Consider the following 25,122-nt stretch of genomic DNA (forward strand, 5'->3'; position numbering starts at 1 on the left):
TAACTGATTAATATATAATCAAAATGGGTGTAAATTAATTTAATGGATTCATCCTTGCAGCTCTACATGTGACCCTCAACTCTAACGTGGCGTTCTCTCAAGATCATCCTGCATCACCTGAGACGCATCATGCCAGGTTGGATGCTTTATTATAAACTATTATAAGTTATAGAGTGCTGCTGGTTGCAAATTCTTATTTGTATTATTTATTCCAGATATCGTCCTCTAAATCTTGGACACTTGAACAGGTGAGTTATAAAAAGAAATTTACAACCCGCACAGTTGTCATGGATGGTGAGATTAGCTAGAGAGAGACCAGGCTGTAAACATGTTTATTTCTGCATTTTGGGCATTTTAACACGGGGGTATATGGGGGTTGACTCGCTCTTGGAGCCGGTCTTAAGTGGCCGTTCAAGGAACTGCAGTTTTTGGCACTTCATTTTTTTTTTTGGGCTTCATTTATCAACCACGGAGGTTTCCGCTTGTTAAAATCTCAATCTGCAAAGTAACAAGTAGCTACAGCTGTTAAATTTATGCAGTGGAGTACAGAGTAGACAGTCGTCCGTAATGGAAATACTCAGGGGCAGTACAGATACTTAAGGACAGTACTTTACCGCTTCCATCTTGTGTGACCTTTCTAGAGAGGATTTATGAACATCCCGTGATACTGAGGTCTCGGTTCTCTCTGGTCTCACGTCTTCCCCTCAGACATGAAGGAATGTGAATCTCTGCCACAGATACTCCCCAGCTTCTAAATTCCCTTCATAATAAATCAAATAATCCCCGCTCCCGTGTGCCGACGCATCCTGGGATTTATGTTCAGTTGCTGAAAAAAAGACATCACCCGTGTGGCTCAGAGCAGGGAGTCAGGTGTGTTTATAGACTTACTGCCTCTCCTGGAATCGACAGCCCGCTGGGTCCTTGAGGGCCGGGCAGACCCATGGGCCCCGGTGGTCCGTTATCTCCACGCGGGCCGATCGGCCCCTGTAAGTAAATAAAAGAAAGGTTGGATAAGAAATATTTAAACACAGGAGGAATTTGTTGCTGGATCTCTCTCGGCCCAGTTTAAGTACATCCAACAGGAGGTGAGGAATGCTGCCGCTCGGATCGAACCGAACCTTCCCTTCGTATCAGGGAGGGGAAAAAGGCAAAAACACACATTCAATAAGTGGAATCAGATGTTCTGACCCTCTTCAAAGCTTTTCTACTTTAAACAATCTTTTGTTTTCATTGAGGGCTGATAGTCTGATCCAGCTCAGTCAAGTTTTAAAAATGAGAAAAGGGTACTTACAGGAGAACCGGCCTCTCCTCTTTCACCTCGGGGACCTTTGCTGCCGGGGGCACCCTGAGTAGGAGGAGGAGGAACATTTGTCATGTTAACACAACAAAGACAAGAGAGCAGACCGAAGGTGCATCTGTCAACTCCGACAAATACCAGGGGCTTTAAAGCCACCTAAAAAAAACCTGCTCTCAAGTATTTAAACTTTAAATGTTTCTCCTATGTGAGTAATCAAGTCACAAAAATCTCTTTAGGGGTTATTTATCAACTCTTAAACTTCAGTTAATCATCAACAGGATCAGATTTGACTGACGGTGACCCAGAAAAAACATCCCGCGAACTGAACTGTTTGGAGAAAATAGTGTGTTCATGCAGGATTCCAGCACTCACAGCAAGAAACCGCCTGAGAAAATAGGTTTAGGGCCTTTAACAACTATTCATCTTGTATCCAGTCCTAAAAGCTTAAGTGTGAGAATATACACACTCTGAACTCATTTAGTGAGGCAATACGTCTGGTGACATTTCTATATTTTACTGATGTGTGAGCTGTTCTTTAAAGATCTATGTCTTCAGTAGGAACCGATGGGCTCGGAGCTGAGAGCCACAGACAGGAAGTCAGATGAGACAGACAAACATGTTGTTGGTTTTGGTCTTTTCGTGGGATTTGCTGACAATAAGAAACACAGACCACCACCATACTACTTGCACTTATCGGTATATTAGTGGGAGGAGGGGAGGCTTTTCCATCAGCTGTCAGACAGGCCGGCCTTCGACGTGCTGGACCACATTTTATCTTCTCCCCCCCTTTTAAAGATTTTATGAGGGATTACAAAGAAGATTCCCATGGTGAATGTGCTTCAGGGCGCAATATTTTCCCTTGTACAACATACAAGTATATAAACCATAAATAACCTGACAAAGGAGAGCTTTTATATGTGCAAGTAGTAATATCACAATGTTCCGATAACAATCCCGGGTAGAATGTTAAAATCCACAAGTTTAGATGTAACGGAAGACTAAAAGCTTGAGAAGCCCACAAAGGGTCACATGCTTCTCCACAGGTTCAGCCACATTGTTTTAATAATGCAAAACTCCACCAGAAACAAGTCAGGCTTTTTTTTTTTTTTTTATCTTTTGTTGAATGTTAAATAGTAACGTGCAGCTCCGGCTTTACGTATATATACACACCGCTAATTAACAACAAAAGGTTGATAAGCAACGTGATGCAACTCTGTTTTGTTTTTATCAACATAATGTGGAAATGTTCTTGATGATCTCCAAAAGGTTCGCGGTTAACGTTTCCTACAATATCTGCTGGTGGGGACTAAAGCACAATTACCGTTTCCATGGTTTTGTTTAGGCAATTCAAAGCACTTGATTAAAGGTTCAGGAAATTATTAAATAATTAAAATAGTCAACGCTTTCAATATTTCAACAAAACACAATCTTTCCTCAAAGGGAAACTACTAAAAAGCATAGATGCAAAGCTTTGTTGAATCCATATACCTATACACAGCGCACCGTTTCGCACAGACTATTATTATTGACTCACATCGCGCTTATGCTGTGGGCAAGTGAAGGCGACGTGATTGCAAAATGGAGGAAGATAGAGAAAATAGCGCGGGGCGAAAAAGAGACAGGTCAGAGAAAAAGAACGTGCCCGAGATCTGGGATTATTTCAGGCTAAAAGAAAACCTCAACTCTGTCCAGCGCGTCTTCGGTAACACGACAAGTTCTTAGTTGTAATAAACATGCATTTGTTGTTTTTGTTCTCTGACTGGTTAGTCCGTGAGTTTGGGTTGTAACATTACAGTGATATTAGTATAGATATAGTACCCAGGGGGCGCCAAGCAAGAGTATTTCTTATCCGATTACTCGAAGAATCGATGGAATAATCGGCAGAATACTCGATTACTAAAACAGATAGCTGCAGCGCTACATCAAAGTGAGCTTCAAGGTGTTGGGGAGTTCTAACGCATATCTATTGCTTTTATTGTCTCAGAGGGAGCTGTGTGATAAATAAATGTCCTCGAGTGATGTCACTTCATCGTTGATTGAAGACTGCTCATCTCTGCTGCAGGCTAAAGGCTACATTAGCCACTACTAGCATTACAAACCACAATTTCTCACCCAACTGTCTGCGGTCCAGTCGCACTCTGGGTAATGTGGAATAAAAACAAACACAAAAAAAGACACTCACTCTGGTTCTGCTGCATCGATTCTGATACTTAGAGTCTGACAGTGTTACGGGGAGAGTGCCTAAACCTGAACACAAGTGGGACAAAGTCCTGCACTTTGCACGGCCACCTAAGATTCAGTGAGGTCTAAGACAGTAAACATAATCCAGACATAGTGTATCAACCAAAACTAACTATTTGTAGAGGACATGGTTGAGCTGTCAAATAAAAAAGTCTGAATCTGAAATGTAGTGAAGAAAATTTATCCAAAATGGAAATACTCAAATAACTGTGCTGAACTTATAGTGACCCCCTGCCTCTGTAAATAACAAGTTACAGACCATGTTTTTTAGGACAGACAGGCAATCAGAAAGACGGATTCAGGGGACTCTTACCACCGATCCCTGAGTCCCTGGCAGCCCGGTGCCCGCTGAGGTACAGCTGCAGGAGTTGGGAAGAGACGGACACTTCAGCTCGTCTCTCTGGTGGAGAAAGAAACACAGAGTGAACCTTTAGACCGAGTGTGACGAGCCAAAGAAAATTTAACATTAGATCTGGAGTGGAGTTTTAACATCCAACAGCGACCATGTCACTTCATTAGCAGCAGATGACTCATGCAGTCACGGTTGAAATCATTAACAGTCACTGACAAACTGTTAAAAAGTGTCCAGAACAAGAAAGCAGTCCGGCAGATCTGAAGGGTTTCTTTTAAAAATGCTCCAAACACATTTTGAACTAGTGTAACACCATATTATAAATGTCTGTCACGGTTTACCCCTGAGAAATATTTCCCAGTGTTGCTGTTCACTGCAGAGGTCAACAGTTCAGACACCATTCATGTAGGTTAAACTGTTGCACAAGACAAAGAGCAGAGCCAAGATGCCGTCAGGGGATGTTTTCTGGAGCCGCCGCACCGACAAAGAGCACCAGAACAAATCTACGGCCACAGTGACGGCACCCTGGATGATTTTCCAGTAGGAGGGAGGAGGGGGTTGTTTTCTGGTTCAGAGATTTCAGCACGACAATGAAATGAAGCTTTTGTGAAAGTAAAACCTCAAGAAAATAGTTAAGGAATCTTAAAACCGCAACCTCCTGGAGAGAAGGACTCTTAAGGACGCCCAGAAAGAGTCTTCCGGCGAAGCGGATGCTGTGTCAAGTTAGACGGATAAAAGCAGTCCTCCTTTCAAATGAAGAACTAAAAACTACAAACTGAAAGTTAAATACCTGATTTTCTCACTTAAACTTAAAAAGGTTTGTTTATTAATAAACTTTGGTCCTGGAATACACCGAGACGCTCAGACGGATTCAGAGCTTTGACGAACAAAGAGTTGAGTGACAAGTTCAGGACTAAGTTCTCCCAACGCGACCGCAACCTCTTATCAGCGACCAACCAGAATACGACATGAAATGATGCAGAAAACGATTGTTTAAGTCATTTATCAAGAACAAATGTGAAACATTTACTGGTTCCAGTTCCTTGAGTGTGTTATTGACATAAAAATGTGATATCCTAGGGTGTTGGACTCTTTAGTCTGTTCATCAATAATGATTAACTGTTGGTGCCAAACATTAATCGCACATTTGATTTTGTATAATCTGGATCCTACAAATGTAAATTTCTTGGGAAAGTTTAGTGATAATTAACTTGACTGCATTTCTTCAGTTCCATGGGGCGGTTATTAAGCATCACTCGTGATATTTGGCTGGTGGTAAACTCCAAGTGACATTACATTTGGCGTTCAGTTCAGGAAAAATGGTTGGGAACTAAAATAAAAAAACAAAATTGTGCTTCTTCAATCTGGTGTGGTGTTCATTAAATGAAAAGACTGGGGTCTCAGTGTTCATCAGCAGTTTAGCTTTAGACAAGAGGCGACGTTCAGTTTCGTTCATAGTAAACGTCCCAGTTTTGTTCTTCGCTCAAAATTAACACATTAGCAACAACATTGGCTTTCTGGGAAATGCATTTTTATAGAAAAATGAGCAAAAGGCTACTGAATTTCTTTTTAAGTAGTCTCAACTTGCTTGCGGTAATTTAATTGAAGAATAAACTGATTTCTTCACGATAACATGAGGAAGTCATTTAGCAAAAATAAGTTTGGGTTTTTCTGGATTTTAGACATGCTTATTTTTAGGATTCTCCACTGACACAAACAAACAACAAACTTTCAAGGCTTCATTTCCTTCCATTGCTACATAATAACTAAAAAAGGTAAAGACAGTTATTGTGGAAATTGTGTCTTGCTGGTGAGGGATTAAACAATTAAGTAACAACCAACCGTTGTCTTTGTTTATTCTCTTTTGTTAATAAATTCTTCAGAGAAGTACTAAAACACATATCCAGCCGGTCCAGAGACCTGCCGCCTAGGGCGTCTTGCCCCGAGCAAAGGGATGTATTATGATTTACACAGTCTAGGTTTCTATGTTTTGGGGAACAGAGATCCTCTCTCGGCCTTGAATGAACATTCCAGGAGAGGAGAAGAACAACAAGAGAGGAAAACACCAAAACAATCTCGCAGCTCTGACCTGAACCCTAGTAAATGTGGACAGGCTAACATAAGGAGTATAGTATGATAATATTAAAAGATACATAAAAGATTAAATGTTAAGAGGACACAATTTTCTGCCATAACATAAATTTCAGAGAGATACAATTTACAGGGATCAAGTAATGAGTTAACAACGCCAAGTTATTCTGCAGCAGTAGAAGGAAATGAAGCCTTGAAAGTTGATGCAACACATTTCTACAGGTGTCCCGCTGTGTAAACACCTCGAAACAGCATGTTAATACACCCTCCAGAACTTTATTTGTACTATATTTTATACGTTATATATAACATTAAAGAAGGAAGACAGAGCAGCTGGTCATCAGTCGATCCTACAGTGAAATAATGAACAAATCTCACTCATTTATTTGTAATTATCTTTGAAAATGTCTCAGTTTTGGTGGTGTAAATGTGTCTTTTTACTTTGGCAGTTTGCTGCTTAATTTTGTACGTCTGCTGTTCTAAAACCGGTAGTGTACGTCTTTGTTCCATATTCTCCTTATGAGTGGAAGTAATAGTAACTATCTAGACTTGTGTTGCAGGGTTTAGAGCACCAGCTAGAAGGTCTAAAAATGTTTGTAGACGCATCAGTTCAATTGTTAGGGTGAAGATATTTCCACACTGAGCTCCTCAGTTTGGATCATTTAATAATTGTCAGCAAAACAGCCCAATCACGCAGCTGTCCTCGCTCTGCAGCAATTGAGATAATAATCCACCAGAGCGGAGTCCTTTTCAAAATCTTTTGGCCGTCCAACTGCAGACGTGCTACACTCAGACAAAGCTTTGTTTGTTACGGCGTCTCCGGAGATCTCTGCTGGGACTGAAGTGAGAAACCTTCACATTGAGAAAGGCCAGAGTCCAGGCAGCCACTAAACAACAGCCTGCGCTGTGCTGCATTTAAAAATCTCGTACTGTAGCTTATGCCAAAATATTAAAACTGCCTGCAAACAAATGTTCCCCTGTTTTTAGCCTCGCAGTGGTCTTGAGAAACACCAGATTTCGTCCCCTCTACCATAGGGGTTGATGCGTGAAGGGTAAAGAAAGAAGGGAACTTTCCTACAATGCTGTAAAAATGTTGTTCATGTTCATCTGTATTCCTTGTTAACGATGAGAACTATTAACGACAAATCACTCACTTGTTTTCTACTGAATTGGTCCGATCCACGACAATGTCTCGAAAGTCCTGATGCAGATGGTAATGTAATGATTGTGAGCTGAAAGCATTTTCTTATTGCTAAATCCAATTGGGTGGTATAATTTGATTTTCCACTGCAAGCAGCAGCATCTGTGGTGGGATGCTGCAGCCTTGCAAAGTAAAGCCATGTGGTTCCTTGACAACCCCCCCCCCCCCCCTACACCACAATTTTATTTAGACTTTCCTTGATAACCGAGTTAAATCTGACTGAAGTTGAACTCCCTTCATAGTTTGTTAAACCTCTGTGGGTGTGGTCAGAAGGAGCTCAGGTGACACGCGAGGCGGCATATAGTAAGTTGAATCTCTATAAGATGATAATCAAACATCAGCAGGTAGAAGAGGTGCAGTCGTAAACTTTGATTTTGAGTATGAGAGTGAGTGAGTATGCGTGCATAAGTTAGTATGTATAGATATGCGCAAATGTCTTGCCTTTCGTGTGGGAGACCAGGGATCGATTCCCACTCACTGCATCTGACCAAGAATGTTATCATGTTCCAATAATCCCCAGACCTGCTGCAATGTCAGATGAGTGGGAATCAAACCCAGGTCTCCCATGCCAAAGGCAAGAGCATTAACAACTGTATGACGGATCCCACCCTGCCTCCCCTCAAACATATTCATACTCTAACTCACACGTATGTGCAAGCAAAGTATTCAATTTTGGCCTAGGCGGCTTCTCATATTAGAAGGAACGTCACATCAGACAGTTTGGGTAGTTAATTTGTACGTTTATTTTCATGTAAAGATATTTGTGTTAAGCTGAACCTGCCCGAGCGCTTGTGCACCTCATGTCCTGCTGATCGTAGCTATAAAAGTTGGTGAGTAAAATGTCACCATAGCCAACTGGACTGATGGTGAAAACCCAGAAAACAATACTCAGGTTGTAAAAAAGCAATTCTGTCAAATGTATGAAACCAAGCTGCCTTCCAGCAATCTAAAAATCACGATTGTGTTTTGTATTATATCTCACGGCCTATTGTCCTTTTTACCCTGTTTATTTGTCTTTGATTCAAGCCCATTCTGATTATGCTGCTCAGAGCTTTGATCTGCTGCTGAGTCTGAAAAACAACTGTAAGAAAATCAAGGACACTGACCACTGAGAGCAGTCTGGACCACTACAAACACTCATCTGCTTTTTTTTACTGTCAGGAGGTTATAATTGCTTCCACTCTGAACTGAAACTAAATGAGTTATTAAAAAGTTTAGCATTGTCCCGTACTTTAGTTCCAAAAGTGAGGAAAGAACAAGTGGGCCGTTTTCTACAAGTTATCACGCAAGTTATCAGTCAACACGCCCAGGGTGCACTACAAAATATTAAAAAACAAACACAAACAGGATAAAATGCACTTACAGGCGTGAGATTTAAAGATTTTGGATGCATCTTTTGTATTTAGTGCTGCTGTGGATACAGGAATAACCTCAAGATTGTGTGCATCAAATAAAATCTGGCCTTGTTTATCCAAGATGACTTAACTATGGCCACATTAAAAAAAAAAAAAAAAGCAAGCTGTGCATTGAAAGCATGTGTCTAAACGGGCCTTGAAAATCCACAAACTCTTTATTTTGCCAATAATTAAAAATTTTTTTGTTCAGGATGGAATTCAAAAGTATATATGGGAAGAAAATCTTCAATCTCCAGGTTAAAGAGGTGAGTGGAGGTGCTGGTAGACTATCAAATGTGCTAAGTTTAAAAGGCCCCATGTCTGTGTTTCATGAAGGTAGGATGTGGGGGGGGGGGGGGTTCCCTTACCATAGATGGGAGGTCACAACATCTGTCCCTGCTGGTCCAGCCCAAGCTGCAGACAATATCGAACATCTGGAGCTGGAACTGTGGAGAGGAAACCAAAAAGAAAAGAAAACATGGAAATGGTGTTGTGGTACATGTGTCTCTGATACACCCTGCACAGCTCCCAGAAGACAAATACAACAGCAGAGAACGCAGCACAGCCAAGTCCCATCAGCTCCGGGGGAAGACAGGAACCATGTCATCCTGCAACCACGTTAACGTACACACCGCTCGGTATGTCCAGTTTAATCACCTTTAATCCATGACTCTGTGTCCCGGAGTTTTTTTTCCCCCCTCCAGATTCTGAGCTAAAGGGGTGTTAAGTGCTGTACAGCAACATAACATTTAAACACCAGGGTATTATTAAAATAGTGTCAGCATTCGAAAACTATAGCTCCCATGATGCTTTGACAACAGGCTAATGGATTTGTTTTGCTACACACCACATGTGCGCTCTCCTTTTCTTTCAGTCTGAACAGCCCCTTATAATAAAAATGAGAGGAGAGAATCATCGACAGTGTCTGAAAAATGAACTATTCTAAAATTATCACTTATGGCCGCTGTTCAGTTGTGTTGTAATGAGAGAAAATTAAGTGCTTATGACGCGGCTTGGAAAATAAAATCTGCTCCCTTGAGTTTCTGATAAACTTGATGAAACTGGTAGTTAATGTTATCGTTTTTATTAATAATGGTTCATATCTTGAAATCATGTTTATTTTTGTTACATCTAACTGTTGTTGTATTTGCAGACTGCCGAACCGTAATCCTCATTGGGGACATTAACATATTCAAATTCTAAAATAACAAAATTAAAGTGAAATACATTTAAAATCCTTGGGACTTCACGGTTTAATCCGATCACTTCTTGCTCTCTTGTTTGTGTAAAACTCTGCAGGATCAGGGCTGACTTACAGTTGCTGATTCTCCTTTGGAGCCGATGGACTTGGACATCTTGCCCAGGACCTGGTAACCATCCCTGGATGTGTTTCCAGCTTCCTTGATCTCCTTTTCAGCCACTTCTTGGCAGTCGATGTTGAGTTTGACGCCGGTGGATGAGACCAGGATATGGAGCTTCAGAGAGAAAGGGGGAAAAGAAGAAGAAGAAGAAGAAGAAGAAGAGGAGAATAGATTTTATTGGCACATTCTCTGTTATACGATCAAGTCCTGTGTCTGGTTTCTATCCTGATGGCTTGCACATTATTAGGTTATGCTGCCGGTGGAGCGCGAGCTCAGGGTGGACGTGACTCTCTTCTCTCCGCTGTAGCTCTGTTTATTCAAAACGCTGCAGGAATGTAAGAGAGCGCTGCGTTCTGCTCATTCAGAAGAAAAACGTGCTCCATCAGAGCTGGATTGTAAAGAAGCTCACATGGTGCGTTGGCTTTGGCCTCCTTCCTGTTGAGGTGAACGTTAAGGGATATTAAAAAGTCACAATAAAAGTAATGAATCATCACTTCTTCACCTTGTTGGTCATTTTCCATGTTGTTGTATGCTCCTCATTTAAAGATACCAAATGCCCTAAAAGCTTTTATTTTCAGTAAAAAATAGCGACTTCATAGCAGGCCAATCAGGAAGCAACGTTCCAACATATTTTCTGTCTCAAAGCCCAGGATCTCAGAAAGTTCTGATCACTGCTCTGTAACGCTACCTCGTTCGACTTGCTGGGATCATTATTATGCAAGTTAACATAACTGTAACACACAATGTCTTAAGTAGAGACGTTCGTCCGCCATCAGTCTTTTTAAAGGGCACAATATAATGAATTTCTACCATATTCAGACTGTAATAAGATTACCAGTGGATCAGTTGAGGCTGCACCTTAATTAACTGCTTATGCATTTTTGTTTCTAATATTTCCTTTTAAAATAAAACTAGTCTTCAAACTCTTTTCTCTTCCAGTTGATTAAAGTTAGTTAAACCCTATTTTTCTGAGTTCCACACAGTTTGGTTTATGGATTTTATATTCAGGGAAAAGAGCCCCGACATAGAATTGCTATGCGATATTGGTAGATACTGAGTTGAGGTATCGAAATCGATATATAGAAAAGAAAAAGTTTTTCCAAATCTCATCTCTTGCCACAGTAGGGTTGTGTATCGAGAACCGGTTCCAAGTTGGAATCTGCACCAAATTTCCATGAATCGGGCATTTTGATTCTGCATATCGGTTTCTACCTTTCTGCATATTTCGCTTCCTGCAGTGAGCATTTTACAGTTCGCTTAGCTGCCGGGACCTGCTGCGCCGACCTAACGTCACCTCATTTGTTACGTCAACAAAGCATGAAGAAGAGAGTCCTTCTGTTTCCAGTCCTGGGCCGTGGCGGGCCGCAGCAAACGCTCTAAAGTTTGGCTTAGCTTCACTAAAAAAAAAAGAGACCGACAGCAGAATGCAACAGCTGCAGTAAGGAGGTTTGGTGCGAGGGAGGAAGCAGCTCCGACATGTGTCGCGCTCTCCCAGCTACAATGACGCCCCAGATCCAGCTAACGCCAACAGTAGCAACGTCTCCGGTACAAAACACAGGTGAGCCGACGTTCACCTTTTATATATAGACTTTAGATGATAGACGAGTCCCCAGAGAGGCCCCTCTAGTACAGACTGCTTTCACTTTAGCCATAAGGGGAAGATGAGCAAGGAGGATGAAGGTCACCGAGATCTGTGGTGAAGGGGTTGGAATTGATAAAACAACAATCGATAAAATTTAAACAATAACCAACCTTATTCAACAGATTGAAACATCCCTGCATACCATTCTGACGTCCTGCTCAGCCACATCTTTTCTTCCCCCCCCAAAAAAAAAACTGGAAATGCATCCCATTTTAGAAGGCAAATCTCCCAAAATTCCTTCCATCAGTCTCGTGTAAAATAACTGAGGCGGCAGTGGATTTATCTCTGTTATACACACACACACACGCCACCACAATGCATTTCTCCTTACTCAGATCTCCCTCGCCACATCTCATGATGTCATTTTGCGGTAAGCCATGAGTGCTGCCTGTACAACAACTTTTTTCCCCCCGGGGCCGGCCCCTCTGGTCAGCTCCAGTCCAGCTGTGAGGAGGGAAAACGCTGCTTTACAAAGCCAGGGGCTGGCAGCTGCAGCTCGTGGTCGGGCAGCGGAACGGCAGCACAATGTTTAACAAGAAACTGTCCAAGACAGACTTGAGGGAGGGAGGCGCAGCGGTGTTTCCACTCACACTTTGCATTTCAGGTGTCTATCTGATGCTCAGCTGCTTTGGAGGAGCTTCAGCCTGTCGCTCTCAACACTTTAACAGAACACGCTCGTCTGTGGACGCTGTAGGGGATTAAGGGAATATAAGTTTCCAGAACAAGCACTGATATGGTCACTTTCAATCTGCAAGTATTTAAATGTGATCAGGTCAGTACCAAAAGTGAAAAAAAAACCTCTGTGTTTCACTCAGATTCTTATCTTTAGGCTGGAAAACCCTGAGATTTAGAGGAAACTCTGACACATAGTTCCTGTAAAACACAAACTGATGTATTGGTCTCATGAGGATCTCTCTCGCTCATAATATCAGCTATTACTGGCATCAGACCTGAGAAAATAATAGGCGGTGCTGAATACAGAACTTCATTCATTTCTCAGGCTGTTGTTCCAGCTCTGGAAATCCTTTGAGCCTCACTTACATGAAGTAAAAGTTTATTGTAACTTTTTAACAATCAAGGTCAGCGAACTCAGGTGTTTCGATTATGCCTGGTGCACACTCATAAACGATATCAGAGTGGCGGTTCCGTGGACTTGGGATCTCACAAAAACTGATCAAATGGGAATTCAGAAACAAACATGGAGGCAGACCGTCGTCGTCAGATGGTTGACCTTGTGCGTGCTGTGTTTTGTACAAAAAAACTAAAGAAGACAAACTGTGGATGAACTCGAGGCTGAGAAGAGAGGGATCAGCAGGTTCGCTCTCATTTGCCGTTTCTGATCTGAGGCTCCCCAATTTTGCTCTGATTCAGCCACCAACTTTAAGATGATGTCTGTAAACCCCTCACACTACAGGATCATTTTAGCCAATAATCTGTACCAACCAACCTCGGCTTGGGAACGGCACCAGAATCTGACCCAGAACCTGAAAGGTGTCAGGTACTCTTAAGAAAATATGATACACACTTTAAATGACTAGAGTGGGTATACCCTACTACTCTCTACAGCCGGACTAACACAAAGTATTTGTTGACAATAACAAAAATATAGAATAACACCGCACTTATTCTTTTACAATGACATTTTATATTGTAACAACAGTTACAACAGTGGTAGTTACAATAGGACATGAGAGAAAAAAAAAAAATGGGAAAATTACCTAACTTTCTTCTTAATTTCCAGATTACAACTTGATTTACAGGCTCTTCAGGCACTTTTGGAATCCACCTTTAGCCATTCAAACTGATGTCTGGAAGCACCGCCTGATTTACAGACGGATGTTTATACAAGATAAAAACACATCTTTCTGTACAGGCTCCCTCGCTGCAGATGGAAAGTTTTCTTTGACCTCTCACACTTTCTATCTCTAGAATCTGCAGCTTCGGCCTCCTTTACTCTGTCTGCATAAGTTGAGTTTTTCTGTCTACAAGCAACAAAGGGGACGGAGTAAGGCTAAGACTACGACAATTTACCCTTTTGTTTTAAAAAAAAAGGAGGCCTGCAGGTTAGAGAAGCTGGCATTTCAAATCTCTGGACTGTAGAAGTGACTTTGCACTGCGGACGTCCCAATCATAGTCCTTTAACATTGGGTATCTGCCAGTACACAGTCCAATGCAAACTCCTGAAACTGACGTGACACGACCCGCTAGAGAGAGAGGACGTCTCACTCCTTCGGACCGGTGGGAAACGCAGTGGTACAGCGGTGTTAGAGTGGAGGTTCTTCCCCTCACAAAAGATCTTTGGCTGAATCCAGACACCAGCAAGTTTTGGCTATTGGCTTGCCATCAAGTTACTCAGGAAATTAAACGTTAATTAGCGACAGCTGATGTGACCTGCTGCCACAGCCGTTAGTGATTTTAACCCTAAAAATGAGAAGCTGCTACCTGAAACTGCTCTTTGCACAATTATCTCATTTTTACCCGTTTCTGAATAAATTAAGCTGTAAAATTCGGAATCTCCTCATTAAAAACACATTTTATTCATTTTCAGACTCTCTGAATCTCCCTCTTGATCAAACGTCTCGGAGACCTGCCCATTAGTCAGAGCATCTTTATTTTCTATCTTTGTCTCTTGAGTCTCGATCGAAAGGACAGTTACTGGCAGGACTGTTAATCCATTTCTCTGCAGTTGGCGCAGATGCTCCAGCGTGGGCTGAAAGGTAACACAGAGCTCGCAGGGAGGATCTTTACTCTTAATCCTTGTTTGTTGATTCTCAGAAACCCTTCAAGTGTCTGCAACAGACATTTGTGTTTGACTAATGTCTGCTGTTAAACACATCTGCGGGAGGATTTCAGAGATCCACCCAGAACCGAGTTAGCTGGTTGGTAAAAATGCAGGAGAGGGATTAGAGAAGTGAGACGTGGTGGAGTGGCGGGCCCTGACATCTTTCATCGACTGTCAAATACCAAGGCAGTCAGGTTTCAAGTTACTGACAGCAAGTTCAAAATGTCCCAGCACACCTGACAGGCTTTTAAATCTTTACCCATCGATTCTTCAGTCCACTTATTTTTTATTACTGCCCGGGGATTCAGCGAGAGAAAAGGGCAAATATTCGGAGCTGAAGTGTCAAAGGTTCAGCCTTCATGATGCACGTGTCCACCCTGCAGCAGCGTCCTTTAGCACGACGCTTACCTTAAGGAACTATTTCAGCCTCAGGGATCGATTCTGCTGTCAATTTCTCTTCCTCCCTGACGGTCCTAAGAATTTCAGGACAACTGAGGTCAATGACTTTTTCCAGAAAAAGTCTTGTCTGGTTTTTTATTTTAAGCTGAGTGGGTGATGGATTTTTACAAAGAGTCATTTTCATGTACTGAAACATCCCGCTTTCTTTTTCCCCCCCTTCCTGAGGGAAGAGACTACTTGCAGAAAAAAAAAAAAAAAAAATAGACATTTTACATCCAAAATAAATTATGGCTAAAGCTGCAGAGAGGAGCAGTATTATCAGGGGGCAGCTGTCACCACAGTACAGCAGGTACTTTGAATCACTGTCTCCTGTATTATTACAAACTGTCCACTGAGAGACGGACTTTAAAGCCGACACGGACGCCTCGCCCCGCAGCAGACGCAGTGTGCAGAGGCATGCTGGGAGGTAAAACCACCGTGCAGTAAGAATTCTTCCTGCGGTCGGCTACCAGAGGCAAGAACGAGTGCCTGCTATCCAAACCTCCTCCTGAGCTACTAGGAGGGGAAAGTGCAAAGAGAGATGGATGGAGGAAAAGCACCGCCTTCCTGCTGGCGCTCCTCGGCCGCTCTGATGTAATTGTTTAATAGCAATAGCAGTGACCCAATATTTTCCAGGCGAGCGTCCCAGCAGGGACTGCACTGCATTTTTTATAGTCTCTCCCCGTCTCAGAAGAGCTTATGGATCCTTGAATTGTTGCACGTCTGTCCACTCAGCTCCACCCCAGCGGTCTGTCTTATAAATGAATGTCGCTATCAACACCACAGCTCTGACCTCCGCTACAGTTTATAACCCCCCCCCCACTCTCCACTGCAGAGTCTGTTAGTCATCGGGCCAAAGAAAAAAACAAAAACCTTTTGCAGTGACAGTCCCATTCAAGTCTCAGATGTTGAAGGAGCCACCGTTGTACTTGCAGATAAATAAAAACCAACCTCGCTGGTTTGGCAACGTCGTTATGAAGACATTCCTCAAAAATGATTTGATGCTGCCGACAGTAAAATACTCTTTTTTTTTCCCCATCACAAAGTCAATTTACTTTGTTCTCCAGACATCTTTAGCCACATCTCAGCAGATAGTTTATTTTAGGTCATGTGATAACAGCTAAACCATCTCCATGACAGCTGCGCAAACTCCCATCTGCTCAGACATTTTATTGACCAAATTAGTTTTTATTCCATTTCGCAAGATGCAACTTTATCCCCTAAACCACACAATGATGGCAGCTGGAAGTCATGTATCTTGCGTGACACAGCATATATTCTCTGTCCTAAAAATAATCCAGGTACAATGCAAAACAGATTATACCACTGAAACCCCTCAGCCCTTGCAGTTGGGCGGTCCAACACGTGATAAATCCATAGAAAACGTTACATCCACATTCATCACCGGAATCTCACCATCAAAAAGTTGGACGTTTCTCTTATTGTGACACTTTTAGGGCGCGAGTAAAAATTAGTCATCTTGCGAAATGGACTGACAATCCGTTTTACTCTGCAAAGGGTGAAATATCTTTCGTGTCAGCAAGATATTTGTCTTTGAGGAGCCCTGAAATGTCTTCAGAAACACAGTGTTGTCAGAGAGCCTGACTAGTTTTCCGAACTTTGGTTTCAAATTTGATTTCAGAAAAAGTGGCTCACTCTGTTATCTGTCACTCGAATGTAGTCACGCAAAAGTCTCATAAAATGACATGAGAGGCACAACCGGTAGCTACTAATGAACACGCAGTTTTCATTTTCATTCAGCATCAACGTCCATCACTGCACCTCTGGCTGGATATTTAAACCAAACCAATTCAACAACAAGACACCAGTCTGCCTTGCTGATCCCTTTATAACATCCAGACAGCTGGATGGACAGTCTGAACTGTATGTAATCAATAATAGCCACTCTTCGCAGCGCTCGACTGCGTTTTACAACCTGCAGAGGACCATCTGTTTGTCTGAACCCTCGTAACTTTTCAGGAACACGTCTGTAGTTGCATGTGAGGTGCTCTTCACTGTAATATACAACACATTTGGAATCTCAGGCATCCGCAGTATCTGTATCACCTCGGGACGTCCAGCGGGAACAAAGCGGAGCCATTCGATTGATGTGCCAGGCCGCGGTCACGCTTGGAGCATAAAAAGAAGGTTACATAATTCAGCCATTAAGAGACACATTTGACTTCCAGCTTCGTTCTGTTCCTGCGTGGACTTAACTTCCCCGTCGTGTGTTTAGTCTGCTGTCCAAGCATCTTTTCTGCACGAGGAAGGATCTTTTGGCGTTAATCCAGCTCAGATTAACAACAAGGTGTCTGTTTGATGGCCTCTTCTGTAAAGTGTCGGGAGCACACACTGAAAGTGCACAACTCTTGAGCTGTTTTTTACCTTGTGGAAGCTTCCGTGGAAGATCCTCTTCACTTGATCGTTGTTGAACGTGGCCCTCTGGATCTCCCCACGCACGTCTTTGTTGTAGAAGGACACAGTCTTGCTGGAGGCTGAGCAGAGAGACAGTGACAATGATTTTTCTTTTTAATGAATACTGGAAGTCAACAGTCAACAAGAAAGTGCTTTGAAAGAAGATGTGACTTAATTGCTTCAGCAAGTTTTTTTTTTTCCCCTTAATCACAAAAACATTAAGCAAATTGTGCTGTATACAAGTCTAAAAACATAAAAGCAATGTTTACACAAGATGAACAAACTTCAGCTTCTGATGCACATGCACTTTGGGCAGTTCTTCTGTGTTGCTGATCATCATCTTAAAGGGTTTTACAAGTTTAAAAACGTCAAACCCGTCAAAATCGGACACAAGGAGTGGCATCAGTTAGTGTCTCAAAGCATTAGAATAGAATAAATTCTAAATGTTTTGAGCACGAGATCTAAATTTATACAGATCAAATTCATTAGATAAATGAAGATGATGATTTTTGGAACAGCGCGGCACACTTTCCACACAACATTACCAACTAACCTGGTTTAACCCATTAAAAAAAAGCAGTTTTAACCCCAACACGTCTCCACAACCTGCAAATGTTCCTTTGGAGCATTTTTAGGATGTGAGATTCAGATATCCTGTATTTTAAGCCTCTGGTATTTACAAACTAGACTAAATGTACACATGATCCTGCTGTTTAAAATAGTTTGGGCCATATTGCCCAGCCCCATGACTCATGATGATATGATCCCATCCTAACGGTTTAAAAACAAGCGGAAACTGAAGCAGAGGTCGAGATATTCACTTTTAGTCCATGTTATGTATCAAACTCCAGAAACACTGGTTCACCTACACTTCCCATAATCACCCTCCCTCCCTGGTGAATGCCCAGAGTTTGTTTCCCCTTTTAGGAGACCTCAACCTCAGTGTCGTCCAAGAGTCGTTATTCCAGATCAAGCGACGGTCTCTGGAGGATTTCTGCTGGTTAAGCCCAGCAGAGAGTCCTGCAAACAGACTGAGGATTTACGAGAGCCAGCTGAGCTCTCTGTGACACGAGGTTCTTGTGGTAAAAAGTCGTCGGCTCGGTTATCAACAGCCGGAGGGCACAGCCGGCTCATTACACCCCCACTCAACTCTTTTCATGAACAGATACGACACAATGAGGCCCAGCTGCTTCACTTCCCCTCACACATTACCGCGCTCTGTTTTCATGCCAGACACACACACTTGGTTGGATAAGAATAGAGGAGGATATTTACGGTCGATGGTGACGCCAGTTTCTGGCTTGTGATCTTTGCTCGACACCTGCCAGATGTCGAAGGCCTCAGTGGGCGAGTCGGGCAGGAGGCGGAACATCAGGATGATGGTGTAGGCGTGGGGAAGACCTTCAGGGTGGACCTCTCTGTTCGTGAGACAAGAAGAGACGTGAAGTTAGATTTACTGTCAACATGCCGGGATTTACCTGTTGCTCTTATCCCAACGGACTGACTGACAGCAGGTTAGAGTAGAACTGCGGGTCATGGATGAACGAGGGCCCACAGTCAGACAGGTTCAGAGGTCCCCGAGAGGACTGATGTGAATCATGTCTTCTGACCATAGTCTTCACATTTCTGCCCGTCTGAACACCCCTAGTTTTCAAATCTGCAATTTTGGTTGATATTTTCCCCTCTCGTTAGAGCTCGTTTGGGCAGAACTGAACACTGCGCCCAGCATACATAAATCTGATGTGACCACTACATATATCGTTTATGGAAGAAGCTAATGAGTCTCACTTCCTCCTCATCTCTAATGACAGATGCCCATGTGCAGAACCGATCGGGCAGGATGTTTACGGAGGCACCGACACCGCCAGTCTTTCACAAAGCAACATTTGTGACCTGTAGTACCTGTGAGCTTTTCAAAACAACCATTTTATTTATTTCAATATGTTTTACTACATTAATTTGCGTTTGTTTAAAAGGAGTTCATTAAAAAAGGTTTTGAATAGGCCTCTACATTTTCTGGTTTTAAAATCTGGTCCAATAAAACTGCTTTAGAGGCAGTGGGTCTTGGTCTAGTCACAAACAAATTCATGATCAGTTTGTTTGATGGGAACGTGATTCGCTCTCAAGCTGGCAGCTAACCAGGGAATGAATAAAGCTCGTCTGACCGTGACATAAAACAAAGTACAACGCCTTCTTTCCCGTGTTTACAATCAACACATTTAACCAATGAGCGGAGCGAACGTTCTCTGGCGGCTTTGTTTTTTGGTGCATTTTGGTTTCTGTGTCAAAAGAAACCAAACTGATGGGAAAATACAAAAAGTTAACCAACTCATCCGCTCTTTCATTCTTTGAAACAAAACCATATTTTAGCTGCTTAGGCTTTCTTTTAATTATTTTTTGTTTTTATTCTGGTGTTGAAACATCTACATGAGAAAAGGATTAATACTTTTTCCACCACTGGCTCATTTTTTAAAAAGTCAGAGCAGGATGTTTCTCATTTGTCTGTCTGATGTCACTACACATTTTGGAGAGTCAGACTTGGTAAACAGTCAGAACTCAAGCTGTTTTCCACCACTCTGGTGTTGCATGTGATATTCTGGATATGGGACGCCTGTGCTGGGTGGAGGCCAGTATTAACAGTCTAGTTCGCGGTTGGATTTGTACTGAGTGGCGTGATGGAGGCTTGTTGTGTGAAACAGCAGGTCAGGACCTGCAGCTCAGTCCTGCCTGACCTCACGGAGCATTGTAAATCCACTGACCCAGTTTGTGAAGACAATGAGCTCAAAACGGTCTGGACACAGCTGGTGCAGGACGCTGCCGACACAAACAACTTAGAACAACGATGGCAACAAATATGCAGCGTCACCGGGGGAGCTCTCCCTGCAGAGTTCGGAGATTTTAGGTCTACAAAGTTTTCTTCGAGGACGTCAAGAGGAAAATATGTTTGCCGTTTAAGTTGTGAAAACATTGTTGCTAGGTGAATTAAAATACCGTGACTGATTTTGTGATTGTTTCAGTCTCTTGCTCCCAAACAGAAAATGGTCTTCAATAAAAGCAATTAATGTAAAAATGCATAAATAAACCAGTGACGAATTCAAATGGTGTCTTATGAGCCTGGCAAACGCCCAACTTGAAGGACAAACAGGAGTTGGCGTTGCTCTGAAGAGAGACACATTTAATTGGTTGAGCTATAACTCAAGGGGCGGGGCCAAACGTTCTTCTTACCAACCAAAACAACGCACACTACTTCTTACTAAGGTAGCTTTGTTAGCTCAGCTGACTGTCCAAGCTACACATTTTCAAGCTAGCCACTTCCTCAAAGGGTTTCTTTCTAAAAACGAATGCCTAAAGTGGAAAAAAACCGCCACCAGTATAATATATTTATAGGTACTTAATTTGGATAGTTTGCCAAATAGTAACATTTATGAGCAACTTATGCACATGCTTTGATAAAAAAAGCGGCCCTCTTCAAACACTGCTAGATACACTGAAACATGATAGAAATTTAGGTTTTCAAAAGAGATTTGTGTGTTTTTCTTTACTGGACGACAACAAGTAATATCTCACCATTTTAAACAAGATAAAACCATTACCTTATTAGAATCAACAGCTCAGATGAGTGTTGTATCCACTAACAAACCTGCTCAGAGCGATTGTTTAAATGCTGACAAAGTAAATGTTTTGTTTTTATTACAAAAAGACCAGTACTGCAGTAGATACAGAAAACCAACTAAACTAACCTAGCAGGGATGCTGACCTTCTACAGTCATCTACAGAAATCCAACCACATTATTACGTGTTTGAATAAATCTCTTTGATTCAGACCACATTTTGAATTTTTAAGGCTGTTCTCAGTCTGCTTACATGTAACGTACAGATGTACAGTCATGAGAAAAGTGGAGGATACTGTCCAGTGCTGATTTGGGAAAAGAGGTGTTTAAGTACGCTGAGCTGGTCTCACTGGATGCATTTAAAGTCATTTTAAATCTGGCTGTAGATGCTTTGACTGATTCATATTGCCCCCGTTTCATACTGATGAATATTTTGGATATTTTATGACCCTGTATTTTTATATTTATTTTCATAATAAATTGTTATAAGTTTTTATGTCTGTAAACCCTATTAATTCTGCTGCTGCCTGTATTGGCCAGAACACTCTTGTAAAAGAGATTTTTAATCTCTACGAGACTTTTACTGTTTAAATAATTCAAGTTTGAGTCACTTCGCATCGGTCCTGGAAAAAAAAAAAAAAAAACCACAATCTTCCGCAACCAAACAAAAGTTTTAGATCACGTGACTCACGTTGATGGCTGGGTCAGGAAGGCGTTTTTGTGGAGTCTGTATGCCGTGTAGCTGTTGAAGGAGCCCGGCTCCATAGAGACGCCTTTAACGTAACTGTAGGTCTTCTCTGTCAGGTTGAACGCTTCGAGCATCCTGAAGCCTGAAACACAAGAAAATGAAGAGTTTTGGACATCTGACCGAGGAATTCAGGACACATTTAAAAAAAGAACAGCAGTGATTTTGCGCTTACCAGGTGAAGTAAATCCATTAAGGAAAATCAGGGGACACGCTGTGGAGCAAGAAACAAAACGTGTGACGTTTAACCCCACATTCGGCAGCCGAACAGTAAACAGTTGTGGCTTTTTTTTTTTTTTTTGCTGCAGTAGATATTTAACTTACATGATGTTGCGGTTTCACAAATGAATGTAATCAGGTTTTCCTTGATGGTGTCGAAAGCGTCAAAGTCGTCCACAACGAAGACGTGTCTCTCGCTGGGTTTGCTGCCGATCCCCTGCAGCTCCACGAAGTCCACATCCGCAACACCGATGGCAAACACGCTGTAACCTGAGGACGGCACACAGAAACACAGTCAGAAGACCAGCTCACTGATTTGTTGGTATCAAATCTGTCCAGTCACCCCTGAGGGAGGGAAACGATCCAAATTTTAACCAGAGCGGTTTTACTAATATGCATTGTTCAGATGGGTACAAGCTGTTTGTATTTAGTCTGTGGGTTTCCAGAAATTTATATATTTATCTATTTCTCTATTATGGGAAGTTTCATGGTTGAAGACACTGCAGTCCTGAAGACGCCAGTTAAAAATGAGATCCAGGTCACTGCCGTACTGTAGTATATTCTGTCGATAAAGCACAAATCATGTCATTTTCCCATTACCTGCGTGCTGCAGCTTGGCAGCGCTCTTCTTCACCTCGTCCTGAGAGCGTCCGTCAGTGATCGCCACAACTACCTTGGGGACATTTCTCCTCATTCCATTTTCAATGGAAAAGGCCTTCTCGTAGGTGTGTTTCAGCGCTCCTCCTGCTCAACAGAGGAAAGCTGTCAGATAAACAACTCACTGACTGACTGACTCACTGACTGTGGTGTGTGATCGCACCTGTCTTGGTGTTTCCTCCTCGGTACGGGATGTGATACAGTGAAGACATGGCGACACCTTTGTCTTGATAAGCGTTCAGCCTGAACTCTGTCTTTGCGTCGTCGCTGTACTGCACAAATGACACCTGTTTGGAAAGTCACATCACTGACATTAACAAGACACCAGGGTCAAGCGTAGTTACATACGTATAAACACTGTAGTCCCACGTCACCGATTTGTCCCAGAGGGCTGACAACCTCTGGCTGAAGATCCTTGATTTTAAAAAGTAAAAACGCACAAAAGTCGAGTTTATCAGAGGAAGGAAATGGTGAAACTTCAGAAAAAGCATTACATGTCTGCAGGACTTGCAAAATATTGAGTTAAATAACATTTCTAATCTTTTCCGTATTCTCTCTGGTTTTTAGTGAGGTTCCCTTTTCAGGTTTCTTTTACCTGCCACTGTTCACAATCTTTATTTTTTTCCCCCCTTTTCGTCGGATGTGATTGCGCTTTAATCAGAGCCCCATTGCTTCCATCCTCACCTTTACAGATCCAGTGTACTTCTTCACTGTATGCCAGTTACCATAATGTGTTAATTATGCAAATAAAAAACAAAAATGTAGCATGAAGCAAGAGTGCACCGCTGTCCTGCTATTGGTTCAGCGTTTTCAATACCAACCTGCATTCCTGAGGGTCCGATGACGTCGAAGGCGCCGATCATGCCGTAGACAAAATGCACGACTTTGGTGAAGCTGTCCTCGCCGATGCTCCAGGAGCCGTCGATGAGGAACACCACATCTGCTTTTGCACCTCTGCAAACTGAGGCAAGAAAACAAGTCAATATGGGAGGCGTTAAAGTCCACCGCCAAGGATCACAAGCACCAGCAGAGAAAATGGCATCACACGGCATAATTATTATTTGCGAGCTGGAGTGCATTTAAAAAAATAAAAATATATAAATACAAGTCTGCTCAAAGCGTGCAACAAAACAAAATGATTGAGAAAAATGACGAGATGGGGCCATGTATAGTAATTATGGGTTTCACTGTTAAAAAGAAAACAAGCAACATTTGGTCACCAGAAGGGTTGAAAGTGAGCTCTCGTTAACGGGTTCCTCTCAGACGAAAACGAATTGGGCAAAAGGCTTTGAATAATCTTTGCCTCATGTGCCTTCGTCAGAGTTTTACACAACACCGAATGACACAAACAGATTCTTTGGACCGGTCTTGTCTTCCTTTTTCAACACCTGAGTTCTCAACGTGGTTCCCTGCATGCGCCCCACAGGGCAGGCAGCACACGTGGCAGCCATTAATCCGCTGCTGGCACGTGTCGGATCCAGAAGGAGTTGGCGGTCAAACCTCCGCCTCAGCCAAAACGCTGCTTTGGAGGAGCTCGAATGAAAAAGACTCGATCCATTCAGTCCTGGGATGATCCATGTTTCAGAGTTTTTGTAGGATTTTGGGATGTACATGGTGATTCTGAAAGTGGCGCTGCATTACGGAGTTTTAACAGTCACTTCTATGCTTCTTTTAGCTTCCGCAACCCCAAACCCTTTGTGCAAAATGTAAATTTGAATGTTTATAGATCAGATTTACCATAGTTAATACAAAAGACGTATTTATACCTTTGATTCCTGGCTCATAACGGTGTCTCTTTTGTGGAGCACCAGTGTCGGCACTGGTCCGTTACACTACTAGTTACTGGGAAAAGTAATATTACTGTAATCCAGTAACTAGGAGTGTAATGGAATACTTTTCCGAAACAGTAATATTATTACAGTTACAAATCCAAGTAACGTTGCGTTACCGCATTACTGAACGCGCCATCCTTGACGTGAATGCGCGACTGTACAGCAGGTCAGCGGCACCTGACCTTATGTTGTTCATAAGCCAGAAAGCAAAAGGAAGAGAATGAGGGAGAGAGGTGTTCTTTTGACGGCTGTAAGTAGCCTATCACTATTATTGTGTCACAGTCTAAGATGCAAAGAACAATGTCGTCTAGTGTAAACGCTGTGCGACCATCAAAAAGCTTTCAACCGCCAACAACTCTACATTTAATTTATTGAAGCAGCACAGCAACGTGAAACTTACAGAAAGAAACTCCGGCAGCTGCTGCCACTGATGCTCGGACTTGTGGGGAGAGAGTGGCGTTGTAAAAATACTGGTTTTATAAATACATGTGGAGAACAGTTGTTCAAAAGTCGGGATTTACTTGCTTTATTTTATTATTTCAGCCGGTGGTGTTAAGAAGCATTGTGTGTTTAAAAAAATAAATAAATAAACACCTTCCTCCTTGCTGCTGTTATGAATGTGATATTAACGCCTGCTTTGTTTGGGGGGTAGTGAAAGTAATATAGTAAGGTACTTTTATCACCCAGTAACAAGTTAAGGAGTAATAAGTAACTAGTAGCTTATTACCATTTCTGAGTACCTTGCCCAACACTGGTCCCAACAGGAGGTCAAATAGAAGCTAATCCCTTCTCCTTAAAAAGGTGATCACCGTCAGTGGTGCGCTGTTAGTCAAAGACTTAATTC

The 25,122-nt window shown here is 42.3% G+C and overlaps 1 protein-coding gene and 1 long non-coding RNA gene across 7 annotated transcripts in view; one reads left to right on the forward strand and one right to left on the reverse strand.

Annotated features, from left to right (window-relative positions):
- The window catches only part of LOC123978381, a 59,539-nt gene extending 49,109 nt beyond the window's left edge, over positions 1 to 10,430 (forward strand). Inside the window, exons 2-6 of one of the 2 annotated variants that reach the window (XR_006826928.1) lie at positions 61 to 136; positions 216 to 248; positions 8,788 to 8,842; positions 8,917 to 9,214; positions 9,876 to 10,430. This is a non-coding gene — a long non-coding RNA (uncharacterized LOC123978381). The remainder of the gene's footprint in view (positions 1 to 60; positions 137 to 215; positions 249 to 8,787; positions 8,843 to 8,916; positions 9,215 to 9,875) is intronic. The other variant, XR_006826927.1, reaches the window with a different exon arrangement.
- col12a1b (collagen, type XII, alpha 1b) overlaps positions 1 to 25,122 on the reverse strand; it is a 157,867-nt gene that overhangs the window by 15,369 nt on the left and 117,376 nt on the right. For all 5 annotated transcript variants that reach the window (XM_046061546.1, XM_046061549.1, XM_046061547.1 and 2 more), the window contains 13 exons: positions 23,268 to 23,407; positions 22,610 to 22,733; positions 22,390 to 22,533; positions 21,895 to 22,059; positions 21,746 to 21,784; positions 21,517 to 21,655; positions 18,490 to 18,632; positions 17,185 to 17,294; positions 9,893 to 10,051; positions 8,945 to 9,022; positions 3,852 to 3,938; positions 1,292 to 1,345; positions 889 to 984 (listed from right to left, as the gene is read on the reverse strand). In XM_046061546.1, the coding sequence (XP_045917502.1) occupies positions 889 to 984; positions 1,292 to 1,345; positions 3,852 to 3,938; positions 8,945 to 9,022; positions 9,893 to 10,051; positions 17,185 to 17,294; positions 18,490 to 18,632; positions 21,517 to 21,655; positions 21,746 to 21,784; positions 21,895 to 22,059; positions 22,390 to 22,533; positions 22,610 to 22,733; positions 23,268 to 23,407 (1,478 nt within the window). The remainder of the gene's footprint in view (positions 1 to 888; positions 985 to 1,291; positions 1,346 to 3,851; positions 3,939 to 8,944; positions 9,023 to 9,892; positions 10,052 to 17,184; positions 17,295 to 18,489; positions 18,633 to 21,516; positions 21,656 to 21,745; positions 21,785 to 21,894; positions 22,060 to 22,389; positions 22,534 to 22,609; positions 22,734 to 23,267; positions 23,408 to 25,122) is intronic.

Source organism: Micropterus dolomieu, linkage group LG10 (genome assembly GCF_021292245.1).
Source record: "Micropterus dolomieu isolate WLL.071019.BEF.003 ecotype Adirondacks linkage group LG10, ASM2129224v1, whole genome shotgun sequence".
Taxonomy (NCBI): Eukaryota; Metazoa; Chordata; class Actinopteri; order Centrarchiformes; family Centrarchidae; genus Micropterus; species Micropterus dolomieu.